At 45.1% G+C, this 19044-nt stretch overlaps 1 protein-coding gene across 3 annotated transcripts in view; it reads right to left on the bottom strand.

Moving 5' to 3' along the window:
- The window catches only part of N4BP2 (NEDD4 binding protein 2), a 96928-nt gene that overhangs the window by 33521 nt on the left and 44363 nt on the right, over nucleotides 1-19044 (bottom strand). For all 3 annotated transcript variants that reach the window (XM_073645794.1, XM_073645802.1, XM_073645808.1), the window contains exons 6-7: nucleotides 12403-12479; nucleotides 9552-9701 (exon numbers count right to left, since the gene is read on the bottom strand). In XM_073645794.1, the coding sequence (XP_073501895.1) occupies nucleotides 9552-9701; nucleotides 12403-12479 (227 nt within the window). The remainder of the gene's footprint in view (nucleotides 1-9551; nucleotides 9702-12402; nucleotides 12480-19044) is intronic.

Raw genomic sequence — 19044 nt, forward strand, 5'->3', positions numbered from 1 at the left:
CACTGGAGTTCCATCTTTATAGGTGTGCACAAAAATGAGGCCAATCACAATTTTTTATGCTAACTAGATGACTAAAAAGATGGACAACACCAAAACAGAGGCCAGACAGAGTCCAAATTGACTCAATCTGCCTCATTACAGTGAACGGCTCTTTCAGGGGTTTCGTCTGAATTGCGTTTTGGGAGGCCGAAGGAACAAATAAAAGCAATTCTGAGACCTTTGTTTATTTTATTTTTTAATGCAGCTCGCCATGCAGTATAATTGAGAAGACCGATTTTATTCTTTGGTCAGTACAATTACAGTGATACAGGATTTATATAAGAAAAAATTTTGTTCACCATATTCTGAGCGCTATAACTTATTTTTCTCCTGACAAAGGTGTATTAAGGCTTGCTTTTTTTACGGGACGAGGACATTATCAGTTTTACCATTTTATTTTATTACATACGATTTTTTTTGATGTTTTACTCCATTTTTTTTGCATGATGAAAAAGCTACATTTTTTTATGCTTTTTACTTAAATGGTGTTCGCCATACAGGGTAAGTTTTATAGTTTGGGTTGTTCTGAACATGGCGATGCCAGTTATGTATACTTTTTATTTTTAGATAAAACCTTATTAGTAGCGAAACATTTTTAAGTGAATTTTTGGGTATTTTTTTTTCTACTTAGTCCTACGAAGGGAATTGAATATTTTACATGTTGATTGTTGGTCTAATACAGTGCAGTATTCAAGTACTGCAGTGATGAGAGCTGTCGGTCTGTTGGACCCTGCTTATAGCAGAGCCTAACAAGCCACTGGGCCGCTGTAGCTAGCAGACTATAGGGCCATTACTTGGCCTTGGGTTTGCAATGGTAACCATCACAGGGCACCAATGGGATTACCATCTAGATGCTGTGATTGCTGCTGACAGGGCTACACCCTGCTGCACTAGCCGACAGCTGGCTCCGATATTCTCTGTGACATCACTGAGAAGAGTGGAGTCAGAAAAGCAGGTTAAACCAGCCTGCTCCAGTGTGATCTGTCTGTGATACAGACAAATCAATCACAGCGATTGCTGGGTGTGGCCAAGGCGGATTGTTCCCAGGCCGGCTAGTCTGAACTACACTGTCTCCGTGCGATTTCGTCCTTTGATGGTTTAAATGTTCATGTACGTCGGAACGTGGGAATCTACAGCATTCCCTGACGTACCTATGTGATTTTGCACTGCTGAAACTACGCTTTATTTCACCTGTTGCAGGCCTGCAGAAAAAGTGAACACTTGGTGGCAGGTCTCTTATAGGTTACAACAGACTAACTTTTCATACATCTTTTTGTGACCCTTTTTGCTAAAAGAGATTGTCGAAATTAGAGTAATTGATCTCACCAATAGATAAGTGGTCCGATACCCAAAATGTCCTTTACAGATATCAATTTTTGCTACCCGAGCATTTTCGTAATTAGATTCATTATAAAATACCCTGCACTCTTCTCTATCTAGTTAATTCCTAAATGTGTTTTATTTTTTTTTAACTTCACTTCCTGTGACGTTTTGTTTGAGGGGAGTCCAAAATGGAACATCACAGGAGGCTGGAGCTGCACTCATTTCCTGCGGCATGCATCATCCCGCCAGGAAGAAGACATAAGGGGGCGGCGCTGCAGTCACAGCACAGTTTTTTTTTCATCGCCATCCTCTGATGACATCCTGTTCCGGGAGGCGTTATAGACGCTGCAGAAAAGTGAGTCCAGCCCCAACCTCCTGTGATATCCCGTTTGAGACGCCCCTCAAACAAAACATCACAGGAAGTGGAATAAAAAAAAAAAACACAATTAGGGATTAGCTGGATAGTGTAGGACATTTTAGAATACCAAAAATTACAAAAATGTTTAGGGTGTAAAAAAGGAGATTTTTGTGTACTCACCGTAAAATCTCTTTCTCTTAGCCTCTAATTGGGGGACACAGGACCTTGGGTGTTATGCTGCTGTCCACTAGGAGGCGACACTATGCTTATCTGAAAAAGATTAAGCGTGACTCCTCCTCTGCAGTATACACCCCCGGACGGCATCAGCCTACTCCAGTTTTGTGCAAAAGCAGTAGGAGGAACGTAACATAGATAACATAACCATGCCTATAAGAAGGCAACTATGTAAGAACTCAAAGGAAAATCAATATGAGAACTCAACTTAACAGCCCGGAACGGGCAAAGGGTGGGTGCTGTGTCCCCCAATTAGAGGCTAAGAGAAAGAGATTTTACGGTGAGTACACAAAAATCTCCTTTACTCTGTCGCCTCATTGGGGGACACAGGACCTTGGGACGTCCCAAAGCAGTCCCTGGGTGGGAAGCAATGGACGAATATTGTGTAGACGGGTCCCTACAATTGGGGCACCGCCACCTGCAGAACACGTCTGCCCAGGCTCGCGTCTGCTGAGGACTGGGTATGAACGTTGTAGTGTTTTGTAAACGTGTGTAGGCTAGTCCAAGTGGCTGCCTTACACACTTGTTGTGCCGAAGCCTGGTGCCGAATGGCCCAGGAGGCCCCTACCGCACGTGTAGAATGTGCCGTAATACCTGCTGGAATAGGCGAATTTTTGAGGCGGTAGGCCTCTTGTATGGTGGATTTGATCCACCTGGCAAGGGTAGCTTTGGAAGCTGGTAGACCCTTGCGGCCGCCTTCCAGAAGAAGGAAAAGAGAATCAGACTTCTGGAAGGGCGTAGTCCTAGACACATAGATAGGCAGTGCCCTGACAAGGTCAAGCGTATGCAAAGTCTTTTCCACTCTATGAACCGGAACCGGACAGAGGGATGGTAGTGAAATTTCTTCATTGAGATGACAGCTGGATACAACCTTCGGAAGGAAGGATGGAACTGTACGAAGGACTATCTTGTCCTGGAAAAAAATCAGGAAAGGCTGTCTGCAGGAGAGTGCCGTGAGTTCAGACACCCTGCGTAGCGAGGTGATTGCCACGAGGAAAACCACTTTCTGGGATAGAAGACGGAGTGGGACTTCCCTAAGGGGTTCAAAGGGTGTTTCCTGTAATGCTGTCAGCACCAGGTTGAGGTCCTACGCTTCTAGAGGTCGTCTGTAGGGGGGAACCAATCGGGAAACCCCCTGGAGAAATGTTCTTACTTGCGATTTATGAGCAATGCATTTTTGAAAAAGCACTGAAAGAGCTGACACCTGGCTCTTAAGGGAGGCCAGGGATAGTCTGGCTTCCAGACCCGATTGGAGAAAACCGAGTACCCTGGGTAGAGAATAAGGGAGTGGGGTCTGGTTACGAGATTCGCACCAGGTAAAGAAAGTTTTCCAGGTACGGTAGTAAATCTTGGCAGAGGTTGTTTTTCGTGCTCTGATCATGGTTTTAATGACGTCTGGCGAAAAACCTGCCTGGGTTAGAACCCAGGTCTCAATGGCCACGCCGTCAAATTGAGGGCCTCTAAGTTCTGGTTGTAGAACGGGCCTTGTGACAGAAGATCCGGGCGGTCGGGAAGACGCCAAGGGACGTCTGCTGTGAGTCGTACGATGTCGGCGTACCATGTACGCCTGGGCCAGTCCGGTGCGATTAGGATGGTTGGAACTCCCTCCTGTTTGATCTTTCTCACCACTCTGGAGATCAGGGGGAGAGGTGGAAAAATGTACAGGAGCTGGAACTGGGTCCAGTCCTGAAGCAGGGCGTCCGCCGCTAGAGCTCTCGGGTCGCGTGTTCGGGCCATGAAGTTGGAGACTTTGGCATTGAGGTGAGACGCCATTAGGTCCACGTCCGAAGTGCCCCAACGATGGCAGATCTGTTGAAAGATTTCGGGATGGAGAGCCCACTCTCCCGAGTCTATTCCTTGTCAGCTGAGAAAGTCTGCTTCCCAGTTGTCTACACCCGGAATGTGGACCGCAGAGATAATGGAGCTCGTTTTCTCCGCCCAGTGAAGGATGCGTGTCACCTCTCGCATCACTCTGGCACTGCGGGTTCCCCCTTGGTGATTGACATATGCCACGGCTGTGGCATTGTCCGATTGTACTCTGATGTGAGAGGCTGCCAGTAAGTGATGGAAGGCTCTCAACGCCAGGAGGATGGCACGAATCTCCAGAATGTTGATGGGCAAGGTTGCTTCCGCTGGGGACCACTTGCCCTGTGCTCTGTGGTGTAGGTGTACTGCACCCCAACCTGTCAGGCTTGCGTCGGTGGTCAGGACCTTCCATTGACCTGGGAGAAAAGATTTCCCTTTTGTTAGAGAGGTCCGGTTGAGCCACCAGTGAAGGGACTTCCTGGTTGACGTCAGCTGGAACTTCCTGTCCCATGACTTGAGAATGTCTAGTTGGAGAGGTCTGAGGTGAAGCTGGGCAAATGGAACCACTTCTATTGCCGCCACCATCCTGACAAGGACTCTCATTGCAAACCGGAGAGATCGAGGGGGTTTGCTGAGAAGGGTGCGAACTCCTAGACGGAGAGGCAGTGCCTTGTCTTTGGGGAGAAGCACTAGGCCCTTGGAGGTATTGAATAGCATTCCCAGGAATGTCAGAGACTGGTTTGGGGTTGGTGATGACTTTTGTAGGTTGACTAACCAACCCAAGCGACTCAGGGTGTCGATTGTGATTGAGACACTGAGCTCGCAGTCCTTGAAGGTAGAAGCCTTGACGAGAAGATCGTCCAGGTATGGAAAGACTACTATGCCTCTGGAGTGTAGAACGTGCATGGTGGCTGCCATGACTTTGGTAAACACTCTGGGAGCCGTGGCGAGTCTGAACGGGAGAGCCACGAACTGGTAGTGGTCCTGGTCGATTGCGAACCTGAGAAATCTCTGATGGGCAGGTGCAATCGGTATATGCAGGTATGCATCTTGTATGTCTATGGAGGCGAGATATTCTCCTTTTTCCATGGATGCAATGATTGACCGGAGGGACTCCATACGGAAGTGACGTACTCGTACATATTTGTTGAGTTGTTTTAGGTCTAGTATGGGGCGTACCCCTCCTCCTTTCTTGGGGACTACGAAAAGATTGGAGTAGAACCCCTGGAAGCGCTCGGCTGCGGGAACAGGTATTATGACTCGTGCTTGAAGAAGCAATGAGACCGCTTGTGGAAGGCGCGAGCTTTTACTGGCGATTTTGGGGGAACAGATATAAGGAGTCTGTTTGGTGGGTTGGAAGTGAACTCTATTTTGTATCCTGAAGATACTAGTTCCCTGACCCACTTGTCTTTTGTAATAGGTAGCCAGACTTGATGAAAGAGTAAAAGTCGGCCTCCTACAGGTGGAGTGTCTTCCTGAGTCCGTGAGTCATGATGAGGAGAAATTCTTAGACTTTTCTCCTTTTGATTGTGAGTGGCCTGCCTTTGACTGCCAGGATTTGTCCGACCTTTGTGTCGGCCTCGAGTCTTCCCTGCGTGTGAAGTGGCTGTTATTTTGTGGTGGTCATGAAACGGACCAGCCGGAAGAGTTTCGAAAGGATCGGAATCGAGCTTGGTTACGCTTGTTATAATTGCGCTTGGGTTTCAGTTGGGGAAGAGAGGTACTCTTACCCCCTGTGGCATTGGATATCATCGTGTCCAAGCTTTCACCGAAAAGTCGACCGCTGAGGTATGGAAGGTGTGTGAGGGACTTCTTTGAGGCTGAGTCCGCTTTCCATTCACGCAGCCAAAGGATACGCCAAATTGTGATGGCGTGTGATATTGCGCCCGCTGCACCTCTTGCAGAATCCAGAGCTGCATGAAGCATGTAATCTGCCACAACTGCTATCTGAACTGCTTGGTCCGACAGTTCAGGGGCAGAAGCTTGGAGGCCAGTTTGTAGATTTTTTGCCCAAGCCAGTATGGCCTTGGCTGCCCAGACTGAAGCGAACGCGGGGGCTAGGGAGGCCCCTGTGGTTTCGCAAATTGAGCGAGCCATACTTTCTACCTGCCTGTCTGCTGCATCCCTAAGGGTTGAGCTATCTGGCAGTGAAAGAAGTGTCTGTGCTGCCAGTCTGGAGACTGGGGGGTCCACTGCTGGTGGGTCTGCCCATTCTTTGGTGGTTTCCCTTGGAAAGGGGTAACGGGCCTCCAGAAACTTGCGATTGTTAAGCTTCTTGTGAGGCTGTGAGAATTGTTTTGCGAGGATAGATTTAAATTCTGGATGATCCAAGAAAACCTTAGGTGGTTTCAGAGCTCCTTCTGGTGCGTCCGGGATCGGATCAGAGATGTCCAGCACCCGATGTATGGACGAGATTATGTCCTCAACTAGCGCTGCATTGCTAGGTGGGATTGGAGTTAGGGATCCATCAGTTTCCTTGTCTGAGTCAGAATCGCAGACGCCTTCTGACTCCTGTGTATCACTAAGGTGTGTCCTAGGTGACCCAGAATGAGGAATTTCTCTGGACGGAGATTGGTGCGGAGAAATATCATGTCTGTCCCTGGTAGGGGACTGTGTAGATGACCTGTGACTACGGTATCTCTCCCTAGACAGGGATGACCGTGTGCTATGGGATGACGCAGATGAGCGTGACCTATGGGTGCGCTTGCGTTCTGACCTTGACATGGATGTGCCTGGGTCAGTATGTGACTGAGTCAGGCTTTCCCTTTGTTGGGTAGCATTCATAGTCGAGGTATGGCTTTGCAGAGCCTGAAGCAATTTGGAGGTCATGTTATCTATGGACTGTGTCATAGATTGTGACATTTGAGTGACCCATTCCGGCGTAGGATTAGACACTGAAGGGTTGGTAGGGGCTACTTGGGACTCTGGCACAGTAGTCCGAGTACAATCCTTGCAATGCGGATATGTGCTGCCGCTGGGAAGAGCATTACTGCAGGCTGTACAGAAAGCGTAAAAGCAGTCCTGCCTGGTTTTCTTAGACTTTGAGCCCGGCATAGTGCACCTGGAGTGGCTATGCAAAAGGGCTAACTGTGCAGAGGAGGATACAGAGTAATAAAATTCACAGCTGAGGTAACTCAGTCTGTGAACTTACCCCACCAATGTGCCCCTGTGAACAGCGCTGAAAGAGCCTGGTCCTGTGCCTCCCCGGAGACTTGGCTGGCCTGTATGCGTCCTGCAGCTTGATATGGCCACCGTAGCTCTTCTCCTGCTTGCAGAGATGAAGGAGAAGGGGGGCGGAACGCTGCAAGGGCGGCAGTTGCTATGGAGATGCCCGCCATGCAGCCTAGATCCGCCCCGTGTGACACCGCAGTGAGTAAAAATCGTCATCCGGGGGGCGGGGAAATGGGCGGCGGCCTAGCCGAAGCCGCGGTGTAAATTTATTTTCTATGCCCAAAAGGGCTCCAGGCCAGCGCGGTAGTCCAGGGGGGGATCGGATCAGAACCGGACCCCCCGGATTGAAAGGCAGAATGGCGGTGGGGACATAAGTGGAAGGGGGTCTCTGAAAAGAGTCCCCCTTAGGCGCTTAAGATGAAAAGCTGCCGCAGGTGCAGGGCCTGTGAAGGCCTGTGCCTGTGTGTGCCATGGCTGCCTGCACTCCCCCCGTCTCCTACAGGGTCCCGCAGACAGACTGGGGTTCCTGTATTGCTGCTGGTTCTCGGCTGCAGTGTGCTGGCTGGTGAGAGCTGCAGATGCTGCCGTCCAGGCCCTACCTGATGGTGTCTCAACCTAATACCCCCAGGGGGGGATTAGGGAGGGTGCCGCTGTCACCTGTCAGGGGGCTTTGTCCTCGCCTCAACTTCGGACCAAGACTGAGGGAATTGGGGAAGGAGGGGGGTTCTCCATTTCGAGCCTGACCCGAGGGGCCGGAGAAGGAGCAGCATGGTGGCTACGCCATCTCAACTACAACTGTGCACCCCGTAGTAGGGGGCAGAGGAAGGAGCCATGCTGGTGGTCTCTTAAGAGACCCTCTTTTCTTCATCTGTAATCCCGCGCTGAAGCGAGGGACGAGTGAAGGTCTGAGGTGTGCCTCCTTGTGACACTAAGCAAAAACTGGAGTAGGCTGATGCCGTCCGGGGGTGTATACTGCAGAGGAGGAGCCACGCTTAATCTTTTTCAGATAAGCATAGTGTCGCCTCCTAGTGGACAGCAGCATAACACCCAAGGTCCTGTGTCCCCCAATGAGGCGACAGAGTAATAGATATTTATAAAAGAACATTTTGACCACTCCTTTAACTTAAAGCATATGTGTAATTCCAGGTGAATTTTCATAATAAGCCATTGTGTGTGGGTGTACATGACTGATAACACTCATTTCTCATTGGCATATGACTTGTATTCTGCACTATTCTCTAGGCTTCCCTCTCTCATTTTTCAGTTGACTCCGAGCTAGCAGATGCAGACCAGCTGCTAGAAAGTCTCCTATACACAGTTCACAGAAAGATGAAGGATTCCTTCTCTCTACTTAACACATGTTCAAAAGCAGCAGGAGGACAACATACAGCAATACTGAGCAATGTAGCTGTGAATCCAGTACTGGAGTTCAGTACTCTCCATAGACTTTAATACGCAACTGTAATCTGATACCCTCAGTGAGTGAGTTGGTAGTCTGTTTTGTCTTGAGCAAGATGGATATTAGAAATCAAAATCAGGAGGCAAGCGGAAGGAGAAAAAAAAGCAAATTTCTCTGAAAAGATATAGTCAAATGTTTTTTATATTTGCTAATAATATTGTTTCATATATAGTTTGCTGACCATTGAATATCTATACAATATTGATAAATGGAAGGCAATATGTACCAAGATTTACCGTATTTTTCGGACTACAAGACGTACTTTTTTCCTCCAAAATTTTGGAGGAAAGTGAGGGGTGCGTCTTCCGAATGTATATGGACTATATATGGTGGCTGTGGGTGGTGGGGGAGCGGCAGAGGAGCGAGCGCAGGAGGCAGGAACCGCCTGCAGCAGCCTACACTGTACCCACTACTAAAGAAAATGGATATTCACTGCTCACCAAGCGCATGGGCGTGGAGAGCAGTGAATATTCATTTTCCTTAATAGCGCGCACACTGTACCCGCAGCACAGCTCCTGCAGCGGCCGGCAGTCAGTGGGCCCGCTATTAAAGTCTATGAATATTCACTAAAACCCACTCCGCTATTAGGGATAATAAACAGTCACTGCTCCTCGTGCACACAGTCCCGACGTGGGGAGCAGTGACTCTTCCGGCACAGCATCTCAGTCACCGCCATGCGCGGCTCACACTGTGAGATCAGTGCTGGCAGCAGAGCAGGACACAGTACTGGAACACAGGGAAGAAAGGGGAGTAGAAGTGTTTATTTTTTGTGTGCAGCATGGGATGGGGGGTGGCAAGCATACCAGGAAGAGGGATAAGGGGTGCCATGCATACCAGGAAGACGGATAAGGGGTGCCATGCATACCAGGATGAGGGGGGCAATGCATAACAGGATGGGGATCAGGCGTGCCATGCATACCAGGATGGGGGCCACTTATAACAGGAAGGGTGGGCCATATATACCAGGATGGAGGATATTAACAGAATTAGGGCACATTACCCCATACCAGTGTCAGCAGCAGACCCCCTCCCCCATAACAGGGCATCATGACCACATTTTTTGCTTCAATTTTTTTTCTATTTTCCTCCTCTAAAACCTAGGTGTGTCTGTGGAAAAATGTTGATTTGCATTTAGTAATACCAAAAACATTGTGAACTTACCCATTTCTTTTGTTTATTTTTCCCTGGGAATTATCAGCATTTTTAGATGCCTTTGAATGCGATAGGTTTAACATAGAATTCACAGTCACACGTTCAAAATTTTCTAACATTTTTATAATTTTCTCTTTTTTCACACCATGATGGTTACGCCTGGAGATAAAATAATCACACTGACATTAGCAGGTATGCACTGTATTAAAGTAAGCAATTTTAGGTGGCATCATTCCTAAAGTGAAATTTTACTGAACTGGTATCCAGCAATGCACAATTATCGCTGCTGTCTTCATCTACTATTCCACATCTGTACAGTAAAGGCCCCATACACATTTGATAAAAGACAGCCAAACCAGACGATTTTAGTGGGACCAGATGACTATTTGATGCGTATGGTGCCTCCTAAATCTCCCATGACCAAGATCAGGAGAGATAAGGATCAGGAATTGTAAATGCCCAACGCTTTTGTTTTCACAAGCACAGGCTTGTGTCGGACATCCTCTGAAAGGGGTTGTCTGGTCTTAAGCTATAAGTCTACAGTCACTCTACGCTGTGAAGATTCTCCGATGCTCGGAGCGGGCGATCATGTAATCACAAGCATGCGATTTGCATACTTCTGGCCACATTCCGACTAGACTGTGTCCAACGTCGCTCAATACACTTGCGTCGAGCAAGGCTGAGCACTTCTAGTCAGTACATGACTGCAAATACAGTACATGCAGCACCGGAGAATCCTCACAGTGTGTAGTGCGCACAATGTGAGGATTCACAAGTCTGCAGCCACAAAGTGACTGCAGACTTGTAGTTTAAGACAGGACAACCCATTTAAGGGGCATTTACACAGCAAGATCATTGTGATACGAGTGTTGCTAAAACATGATTATCTTGCCATGCAAACAAGCAGGCGATCACCCGATGAACAAGCAAAACCCTTGTTCATTGGGTGAAATGATCTTTTGCGTAGCGCTAAAAAAATATCACTGTACTTGGCAGTGCATCGTCCTGTGTAAACAGGACTCGTGCAGCCGAGAACCATGGCAGCCTATGCGCACTGAGTGAACTAGCATAGATCGCTCAGTACACATTGTTTATGTTGGTCTGCTTATGTGAAAGAGGCAGTCAAATGACCGCCGATTGGTAAAATTTTACTGATCAGCGGTCGTGTCACTGGTCGATCCGTGTAAATGAACCTTTACTTCCCTCTACCTATTAAAATACAAATACTTGACTGAGTCTTCATGTGTTTGGGAGAATTTGAAGACATATACCATCGACCAAACTGTTGGATTGTTTAGCCAACACCAATTATTGTATAACTGCAGACTTGTGAATCCTCCCAGCGCACGCACTGTTAGCTGTGAGGATTCTCCGGTGTCAGCGCTGGGAACAACTGTCCTGTGACCGTAAGTAAGCGATATACAAACTCCTGGCCAGAACCGGAATAGACTGTTTATTTTCGGCATGCTCAATACTAGTATATTGCACGAGGCCGGAAACCGTCTAGTCAGAGAATCAGCTGTGATCCCCTGCTGTCCTGTCTGTATGCTCTTTTGCTTCCTCCCCTGCCCTGGAGCTGTAATATCACCGACCATGTTCCTGTATGGTTGGATTCATCCATTACACAGGGAACATTTATAAGATTATCTCAGCACAGGAACACTTTTTTTTTTTTTAAACACATCCAATTGTGGAACGTATTTTATTTTAAGGTCTATTAATTAAAATGTACTTTGTTCATGGGAAAACTCTTTAGGTTTGCTACCATATGAAAAGGTTCATTGTTATATTTATTGATAACGATAAACTTCCTCAATTGTAGACATTGTTTTAATAAATATCAAGGATGGCCCGTGACTTTGTCCAAGTTTTTAATTTTGGCCCCCTGTGTATTTGAGTTTGACATCCCTGAAGTTGTATTAGGCCGAGTTCACACGATGCGTATTTCATGCGTTTCCGCGGCGTTTTTGCAGTTGCGTAAACGCCGCGGAAACGCATGAAAAACGCATGGTAGAAGGGAAGCAATGTTCCCCAATTGAAATCCACATGTGCTGTGCCCATGATGCGGATTTTTCCGCAGCGGAAACGCTGCGCTCAAAAATCCGCAGCATGTCATTTAATTTTGCGGAAACGCGGCGTTTTCGCCGCCATTGACTTGCATTAGAACGCGCCAATTCCGCAAGACTGCATTTGTACTTGCGGTATTGGCGCGTTCTAATGTGCGGATGGTACCCGGGTGTAGAGGAGAGGAGAGTCTCATCCACACCCAGGTACCATTAAAAAAGCTGTAAAAACAAGAATAAAATAAAAAATATATATATACTTACCATCTGTCGGCCCGCGCTGCGCTCCTCCTTGCTTCCCGGCACTTGCAGTGAGTTGTAGGACCTGCAGTGACGTCAGAGTCATGTGACGGGTCACGTGACGCTGACGTCGGCAGGTCTTTCAATTCAAAGTTGCCGGCAGCCGGGAGAACGGAGTGAGCAGGACAGCGCGGGCCATCGGAGGTAAGTATATACACTCTCTCGGGTCACACTATATAATTCCATGCTGTTTGCATGGATTTATATAGTGTGACCTAGTTGTCAAGCACTTTCCAGGTGATGCTAAAATCGCCTGGAAAGCGCTTGTCAATCTGCATGCGGAAACGCATGTGAATCTGCATGTGGATCCGCATGTATTCTGCAGGAAAAACGCATGCACAATCTGCATGCGTTTTTTCTGCCAGGGAGATGCAGAAATGATGCAGAAATTTTCTGCTTCATTTCTGCATCGTGTGCACATAGCCTTACAGTGAGGAAACCAAGATCCAGCTACAAAAAACACACTTATTACTACTTACTAATACTTGGTATATTACCTTTCTAGCTCTTTCGGCTTACACCTCCACCAAGTGTCAGGTTCCCGAAAAGTTACTTTGTATTTGTACTTCACAGCCTAGTAATAAACACACATCAATGTCATCACCAGTATCACTTTACTTCTCATTACAAAAAAAAAAAATCAAGTAATGATCCTACAAATAACTGAGCATCACATATTGATTTGAAAATCTTATAACCCAATTTTATTCATCGCAGAATATAGGACACAGATCAGAAGGTGAAAGAAAGTTAATTTTTCAAATGAAATAAAAAAGAATTCTCATTTACGTTTGCTTGAATCATTGCTGATGTGACCAAAGGACTTTATGAGCTAGCACTTTCCCTGACACATAGAAAATGTATCATCCCTTGTTTGAGAAGATATTATTTTAGAGATCACTCTTTCTCAACAACAGAGGAAGCTGCATGTATTTAAAGAAGCCCTCCCATGAAGTTAGCTAAATCTGTGTATATGAGCATGTAATGTAGTGTGAGTGTATTGATAAACCCGCCTAACGACACTTTCTCCGGGATCTAACGCCGCTCCGGTCCTGTTCTGAGTGACGCAGAGTCTGGGTCACACTGCGCTCTACGTGACCCGGAAGCGTATGTTATACTGTACCGTTTTTTCGGACTATAAGACGCACTTTTTTCCTCCAAAATTTTGGAGGAAAGTGGGGGGTGCGTCTTATAGTCCGATATAAGTAAATACTGTGGCTGTGGGTGGTGGGGGAAGAGACAGCGGCGGAGTAGCGGTGCACAGGAGGCAGCAGCTGCCTGCTGCAGCCTACACTGTCCCCGCTACTAAAGAAAATGAATATTCACTGCTCCCCACGCCCATTGTGAATATAAAATTTCCTTAATAACCGGCACACTGTGCCCGCAGCGCAGCTCCTGGTATGTATGGCACTCCCTGATCCCCGTCACGCTGCACAGAAAAAAAATAAACTTTCATACTCAGTGAAAGAGACTCTCAGCTTATACATAATGACCCGGAGAGTGTGAAGAGAGGCGACGTCACTGAGAAGAGGAGCAGAATGGCGCTGGATCCCAGGGAAGGTGGCGGCAGGTGAGTGAGCAAATTAACACATACACACTACAGTACATACACATATACACACATTTACTTAAAAAAAAAAATTCACGGGTGGGCTTTTTTTAAATTCTTCTATTTCACCCTATATTAAAATGGATTTTGGAGTTTTCCAATGAATGAAGCCAATAAACAGCAAATACTATTTTTTATTCTAGAATAAAAACTAATAATTTACACACTAAAGTGCATATCCCAGGAAGTTTTTAAGTTTTTCACTGGAGGTTTGGCGTTTACCACTTGATTGTGTGACTGTATTCACGTATGTATGGGTCATTGCCAACATATCTAAGGCCTCGTTCAATAGTCTGCTTTTAACTTGTGTGTTCTACCCGTTTTTCATGCATAGAACACGTAATAGTTTATGAGGCTGATCACATACCGTTTTACTCCAAAAATAAGACAGGGTCTTATATTATTTTTTACTCCGAAAGATCGGTTACAGCTTTTTTTTCAGGGGATGTCCTGTTTTTTTGTCCCCAAATCAACAATCCACAATTATTTTCGAACAAAAAAAAAATCAACATTTGTTCAAATAAAATCATCATGACATTCTGGAACTCCAAACTTTGAATTCCATCATGAATTTCTTGAAATCCTAAATCCTTTTCCCATGTACAACAATCGGATGTCACCAAATGTCCTTAAGCAGTCCTAAGCGCAGAATACAAATGCTGGGGGCCTTTTAGAGTGGGGGCCCTGAGAAATTTCCCAGTTTTCTCTCACTTCCCCCTAAAAATCAATAGTGGCACATACTGTCAGTTGTGTGTAATCCAAATGCTGTCCGTGATTAATATTGCAGTGTGTATGAGAAGCTCTGCAATATAGTTCTTTATTCAGAAGAGAAAGTCACTTATTAATCACAATAGACAATGAAATAATTTGCACTGGACTACGAGATTGCAAGAAGTAGTGAGAAGTGGTAGGGTAAAAGGTATATTTTATTAAAATAGAATGACGTACATTAAAAATTATTACAGTCAATACAAAAGGGGATGTGGACGATGGTCCTGATTAGGATCAAATTCGTATTGGAAGCGGTTGGTAGATAGGTCACATAAAGGTCAATTTAGTTTGAGGTGGTGAGACACCTTAAAAGAAAAAAGAGAAAATTGGGTTAGGTTCTGGGTTGTTTTACAGAAAGGTTGGATCGGGATTCAGTGTTTATACCTGAATGAGTCTAGGTGTTTTGTGCGATTAAACAGTCTCGTAGGACGTTGTGGATCCGACGAGAAAAAACTAGAAGAAGGAACACAAGAATAGGATCAGCAATAAGTGCTGATGAAGGAAGCCGAACGCCTCCGAAACGCGTAGGAATTTTGGTCCTCTTGCTGCTCCGTCTTCAGCCTGTCACGTGAGGATCACGTGACTGACATTACGCAGGTCCTGCACTGCTAATAAGCCAGGATCTTTGAGAGCACGAGTCACCGGCCAGGACTCTGCTCTGCTACATGCTGCTGCAACTCCACCTACTACTTACCCCACCGCCGCACGGGCTTCACCACCCGACGAAGCACCCTTAAGGAGGTAAGCCATCTACCAGCACTCCACCAGCTGCACCCTGCAATCATTCATTGCAGCCAAAAAGCTATGACTTTCTGATGTGGAACTGTGACTGCGCTTACAGATTTGCAGACTGCAATAAATCTAACGCCACCTGCTGTCTACACCAAAACCAGGGTATCCAACATTATTACCCAGCCACCACTAAAATCTTAATAACCATCAGTCGATCTCTGCCTGCACCAAGTGCATATTGGGGCTATCAACATAACCACTTCTGACTACGGGATCAGATTTGTAATCCGTTCCATATGCACACAGTAATTCCAACATCTACGTTCTGCCAGTAGGTATATCTATTGTAGGTCTCAAATTTACCGTATCTGCACTGACGTGACCACCTATTCAGAATCCATGTGTCCTTTCTATCTAGGTAATTAAAAGGACCGTATCACCTCGATTACTCCTTTTGCACCAACCTCCTACTCAGCCTCAGGAGGTCCAGGGACCTTGCCCTGTTAGTCAGGTATGGTCACTTATAACCATCAGTTTTTCACCACTTATTGCTGATCCTATTCTTGTGTTCCTTCTTCTAGTTTTTTCTTGTCAGATCCACAACGTCCTACGAGACTGTTTAATCGGACAGAACACCTAGACTCATTCAGGTATAAACACGGAATCCCGATCCAACCTTTCTGTAAAACAACCCAGAACCTAACCCAATTTCCTCTTTTTTCTTTTAAGGTGTATCACCACCTCAAACCAAATTGACCTTTATGTGACCTACCTACCAACCGCTTTCAATACGAATTTGATTCTAAACAGGACTCCCTGCAATCAGGACCATCGTCCACATCCCCTTTTGTATGGATTATAATTTTTAATGTACGTCATTCTATTTTAATAAAATATACCTTTTACCCTACCACTTCTCACTACTTCTTGCAATCTCAATATGACTGAAAGAACACCACAGCAACCAAATATAGTACATTGATAAATGATATTATATTTATAAGTATATGTGTTGCTGCTCAAAAGAGAGGACTGATACTACACCAGTCGTCATACATGTGATATACAGAGGGAGTGGCCTAAGCTAAAAATAGTCATGAACGGTAATAATATTAAAAATATACTTTAATAGATAGAACATGACACAGAACATAGGATACACTCTATAAAAACACTCTTTACAGCCATCAGGAGTGGTGGCACATGGTGTTACATTTTAATTGCGCTCTATATAAATATAGGGGATTGATGCAAAAAATACTGAATCAAAGTGTGTCTCATATATAGACATCTAACATCATACATCAAATATACCTCCCAGAGCGTTCTACACCTGGTCACCACACTGAGGCCGTCCCCAACGCGCGTTTCGGCGCTTTGCCTTTCTCAAGGGGCAATCTCGTAGTCCAGAGCAAATTATCTCATTGTCTATTATTACAATTTTCTATTTGGGCACTTTGTGGCTAGTGCCCCAATTTGCAGCAGGTCTATCAGACTATCTACTAGCGCCACTGTACTCCTTTTTTTAAGGTACTTATTTATCAACTTATTAGTCACAGATTTTAAAAAGTGACAAGACACTGATCAATATTGAATGCAAAACACTGATAAAAAGCGGTCTATTTTTGGAGTATGGAAAAAAATCACTGACATCTGAATACAATGTAAGAGGATCCAAGAAAGAATAGAAAACCAAACCAAATTTTCCTTTAAAGCGCACCAGTCGGCAGGACTGTGCTTAGTAAATCACATACACTATCAGGTGGGCGACATTGCACTGATTAATATGATACCTTGGTTTATTAAATCCGTCCTGTGGTTCTTATGTAATCTTTACATTCAGTTTGGAGATAATGATATGCTCGTGCTTCAAGGCAGCCTGTGGGGGGCGCACTATCTGGTGCTCTGCTTACATATTCATCTCTATGCTCTTATGACAGCTCACTGTGCCTTCACTGACAGGCCTCCTATTTTACCTAATACATCTAGTAGTGCAGGGCTAGGTAAAATAGGAGACAGGTCAGTGAACGATCAGTGATATATCTACACATAATATATTATATTTTCTATATATCGGCAATTTACAGCTACAGAGAGAAGAGGGTGGGAAGTAAAAACCTGCCAGTAAATGACAGGCCTACGTCTCATGTGAAACTGGAAATCTGAAGTTCAAGGTCAGCTGGGACTATTTCAGCAAATACGTTCTGCTTCACGGCTGCCACTTCAGCTTGAACATGCTCACATAACAAACATGAGAAGAGTCAGCGTTAAACATAGCAGCAGAGTGAATGCGAGAATGTGACGGCATATATTCATGCTCCTGTGTTAGTCCCTGCACTGCCGTATCATGTGAAAGAACAAAAAGGATCGCTAAAAAGTGGGAGTGAGAAAGGAGACATCATACAATACCTTCTGTACACAAGCAGCAGTATTTGCACTTGTCTGTTAGTTTCCAAGGTGCACACCCACAAGGAAACACCTGCTAAAAAAACACCGCGCTCCATGTACCATTGTCATTAGTTGGAATCCATTATTCTGGGACTTGCTTTATAATCATCGCAAGACATGGGGTCTGAACTAAATTATTTACAGGATCCCTCTGCCAGGGATGGGATGAGGTTAAGGTGACCAAATCATGCCCACGATGTATCACAACTGGTGGGAAGCTGCCTCTACCATAAGAGCTTAGCTTTAGCTGCCAAGCACATCACCAGCACTTTGCAAGCTGCAGTGACTTTGCCCCCATAGGATTCATTGCAAGTTGCATATGACAACCAGTCGGAGATTTGGCTGGTTTTCACAGCTCTAAAATAGTCACCCGAGCGTGCTCGCCGAAAGAGTTAATGAGGCATACTTGATCATCACTAATAAGGACCCATTTACAGGCCAATAACCAGGAACGCTCAATTCCCGATTACCGACTTTTCTAAACACGCAAAAACGCTCATTCATTGGATGAAATTACTTTTTAGCTTGCTAAACTCCTTTCCATCGCAGACAACTTCCATTTTCCTCTTCATCTTTAAGAGCTATAACTTTTTTTTATTTATTGTTCTTCATAGCCTTAACAGGCTTGTTTTTTGTTTTTTTAGCGAGAGGAGTTGTAATTTTGAATGATAATTATTTTACCATACAATGTACCATGAAATGGGAATAAAATTTCAAGTGTGGCAAAATTGTGAAAAAACTGCAATTCCACCATCATTTGTTCTCCTGGCATTCACTGCGCAGAAAATATGATCTGGCAACATGATTCTTCAGGTCAGCGTGATTACAGAAATACCAAAACCAAACTTAGAGGTTTTTCTTTAAACTATTTTAGTTGTTAATAAAATTCAGTAATTAATAAAAAAATAAAAATAAAATATGTATTTGTCGCCATTTCCCGAGACCCATAAATTGCATTTTTCACTCAATCGAGCTATGTGAGGGCTTATTTTTTTTGCCTGGACATGCTGACATTTTTTATTTGTACCCATTTTTGGTAAATACGTTTCCTCCAGATATATGACAATTAAAAAATGGTAATGCTGATGTTTTGTTGTTTGTCTTTTTTGCTTTACAGCGTTTACTGTACAGACTAAATAATTTTATATTTTCATAGATTAGACTCTTATCGACACCGAATGTGATATTTAAAATATCTTTATTTTTAATGGGTGGGGGTCGTGTAATAGAATTGTCAGCTGCTCTTTAATTTTTTAAAAAACTTTCTTTTTTCTTTATGTCCCATTAGGGGGTTTGAAGCTGTGATTGTCCGATGGCTTGTTTTATATACTGCAGTACCACAGTATTGCGGTCTATAGAGAAACCTATGAAGTCAAGCCACAGACGTACACATGGCAGGCATGGAGACCTTCAGAAGGCCTTTGGCTGCCATGGCAAACCAGCAAGAGCCTAGGAATCGAGCAGCGGGGAGGGGCGACAGGCGCATGAAATCAGAGATTGACAGCAGCATTTAGGGACTAACAGAAGTGATCAGAGCTTAGTTCTGATCGCTGCTATTCAGGCATGTGCACACAGATTT

The sequence above is a fragment of the Phyllobates terribilis genome, unplaced genomic scaffold, assembly GCF_046119375.1.
Source record: "Phyllobates terribilis strain yellow unplaced genomic scaffold, ASM4611937v1 Scaffold_1__5_contigs__length_1240528914, whole genome shotgun sequence".
Taxonomy (NCBI): Eukaryota; Metazoa; Chordata; class Amphibia; order Anura; family Dendrobatidae; genus Phyllobates; species Phyllobates terribilis.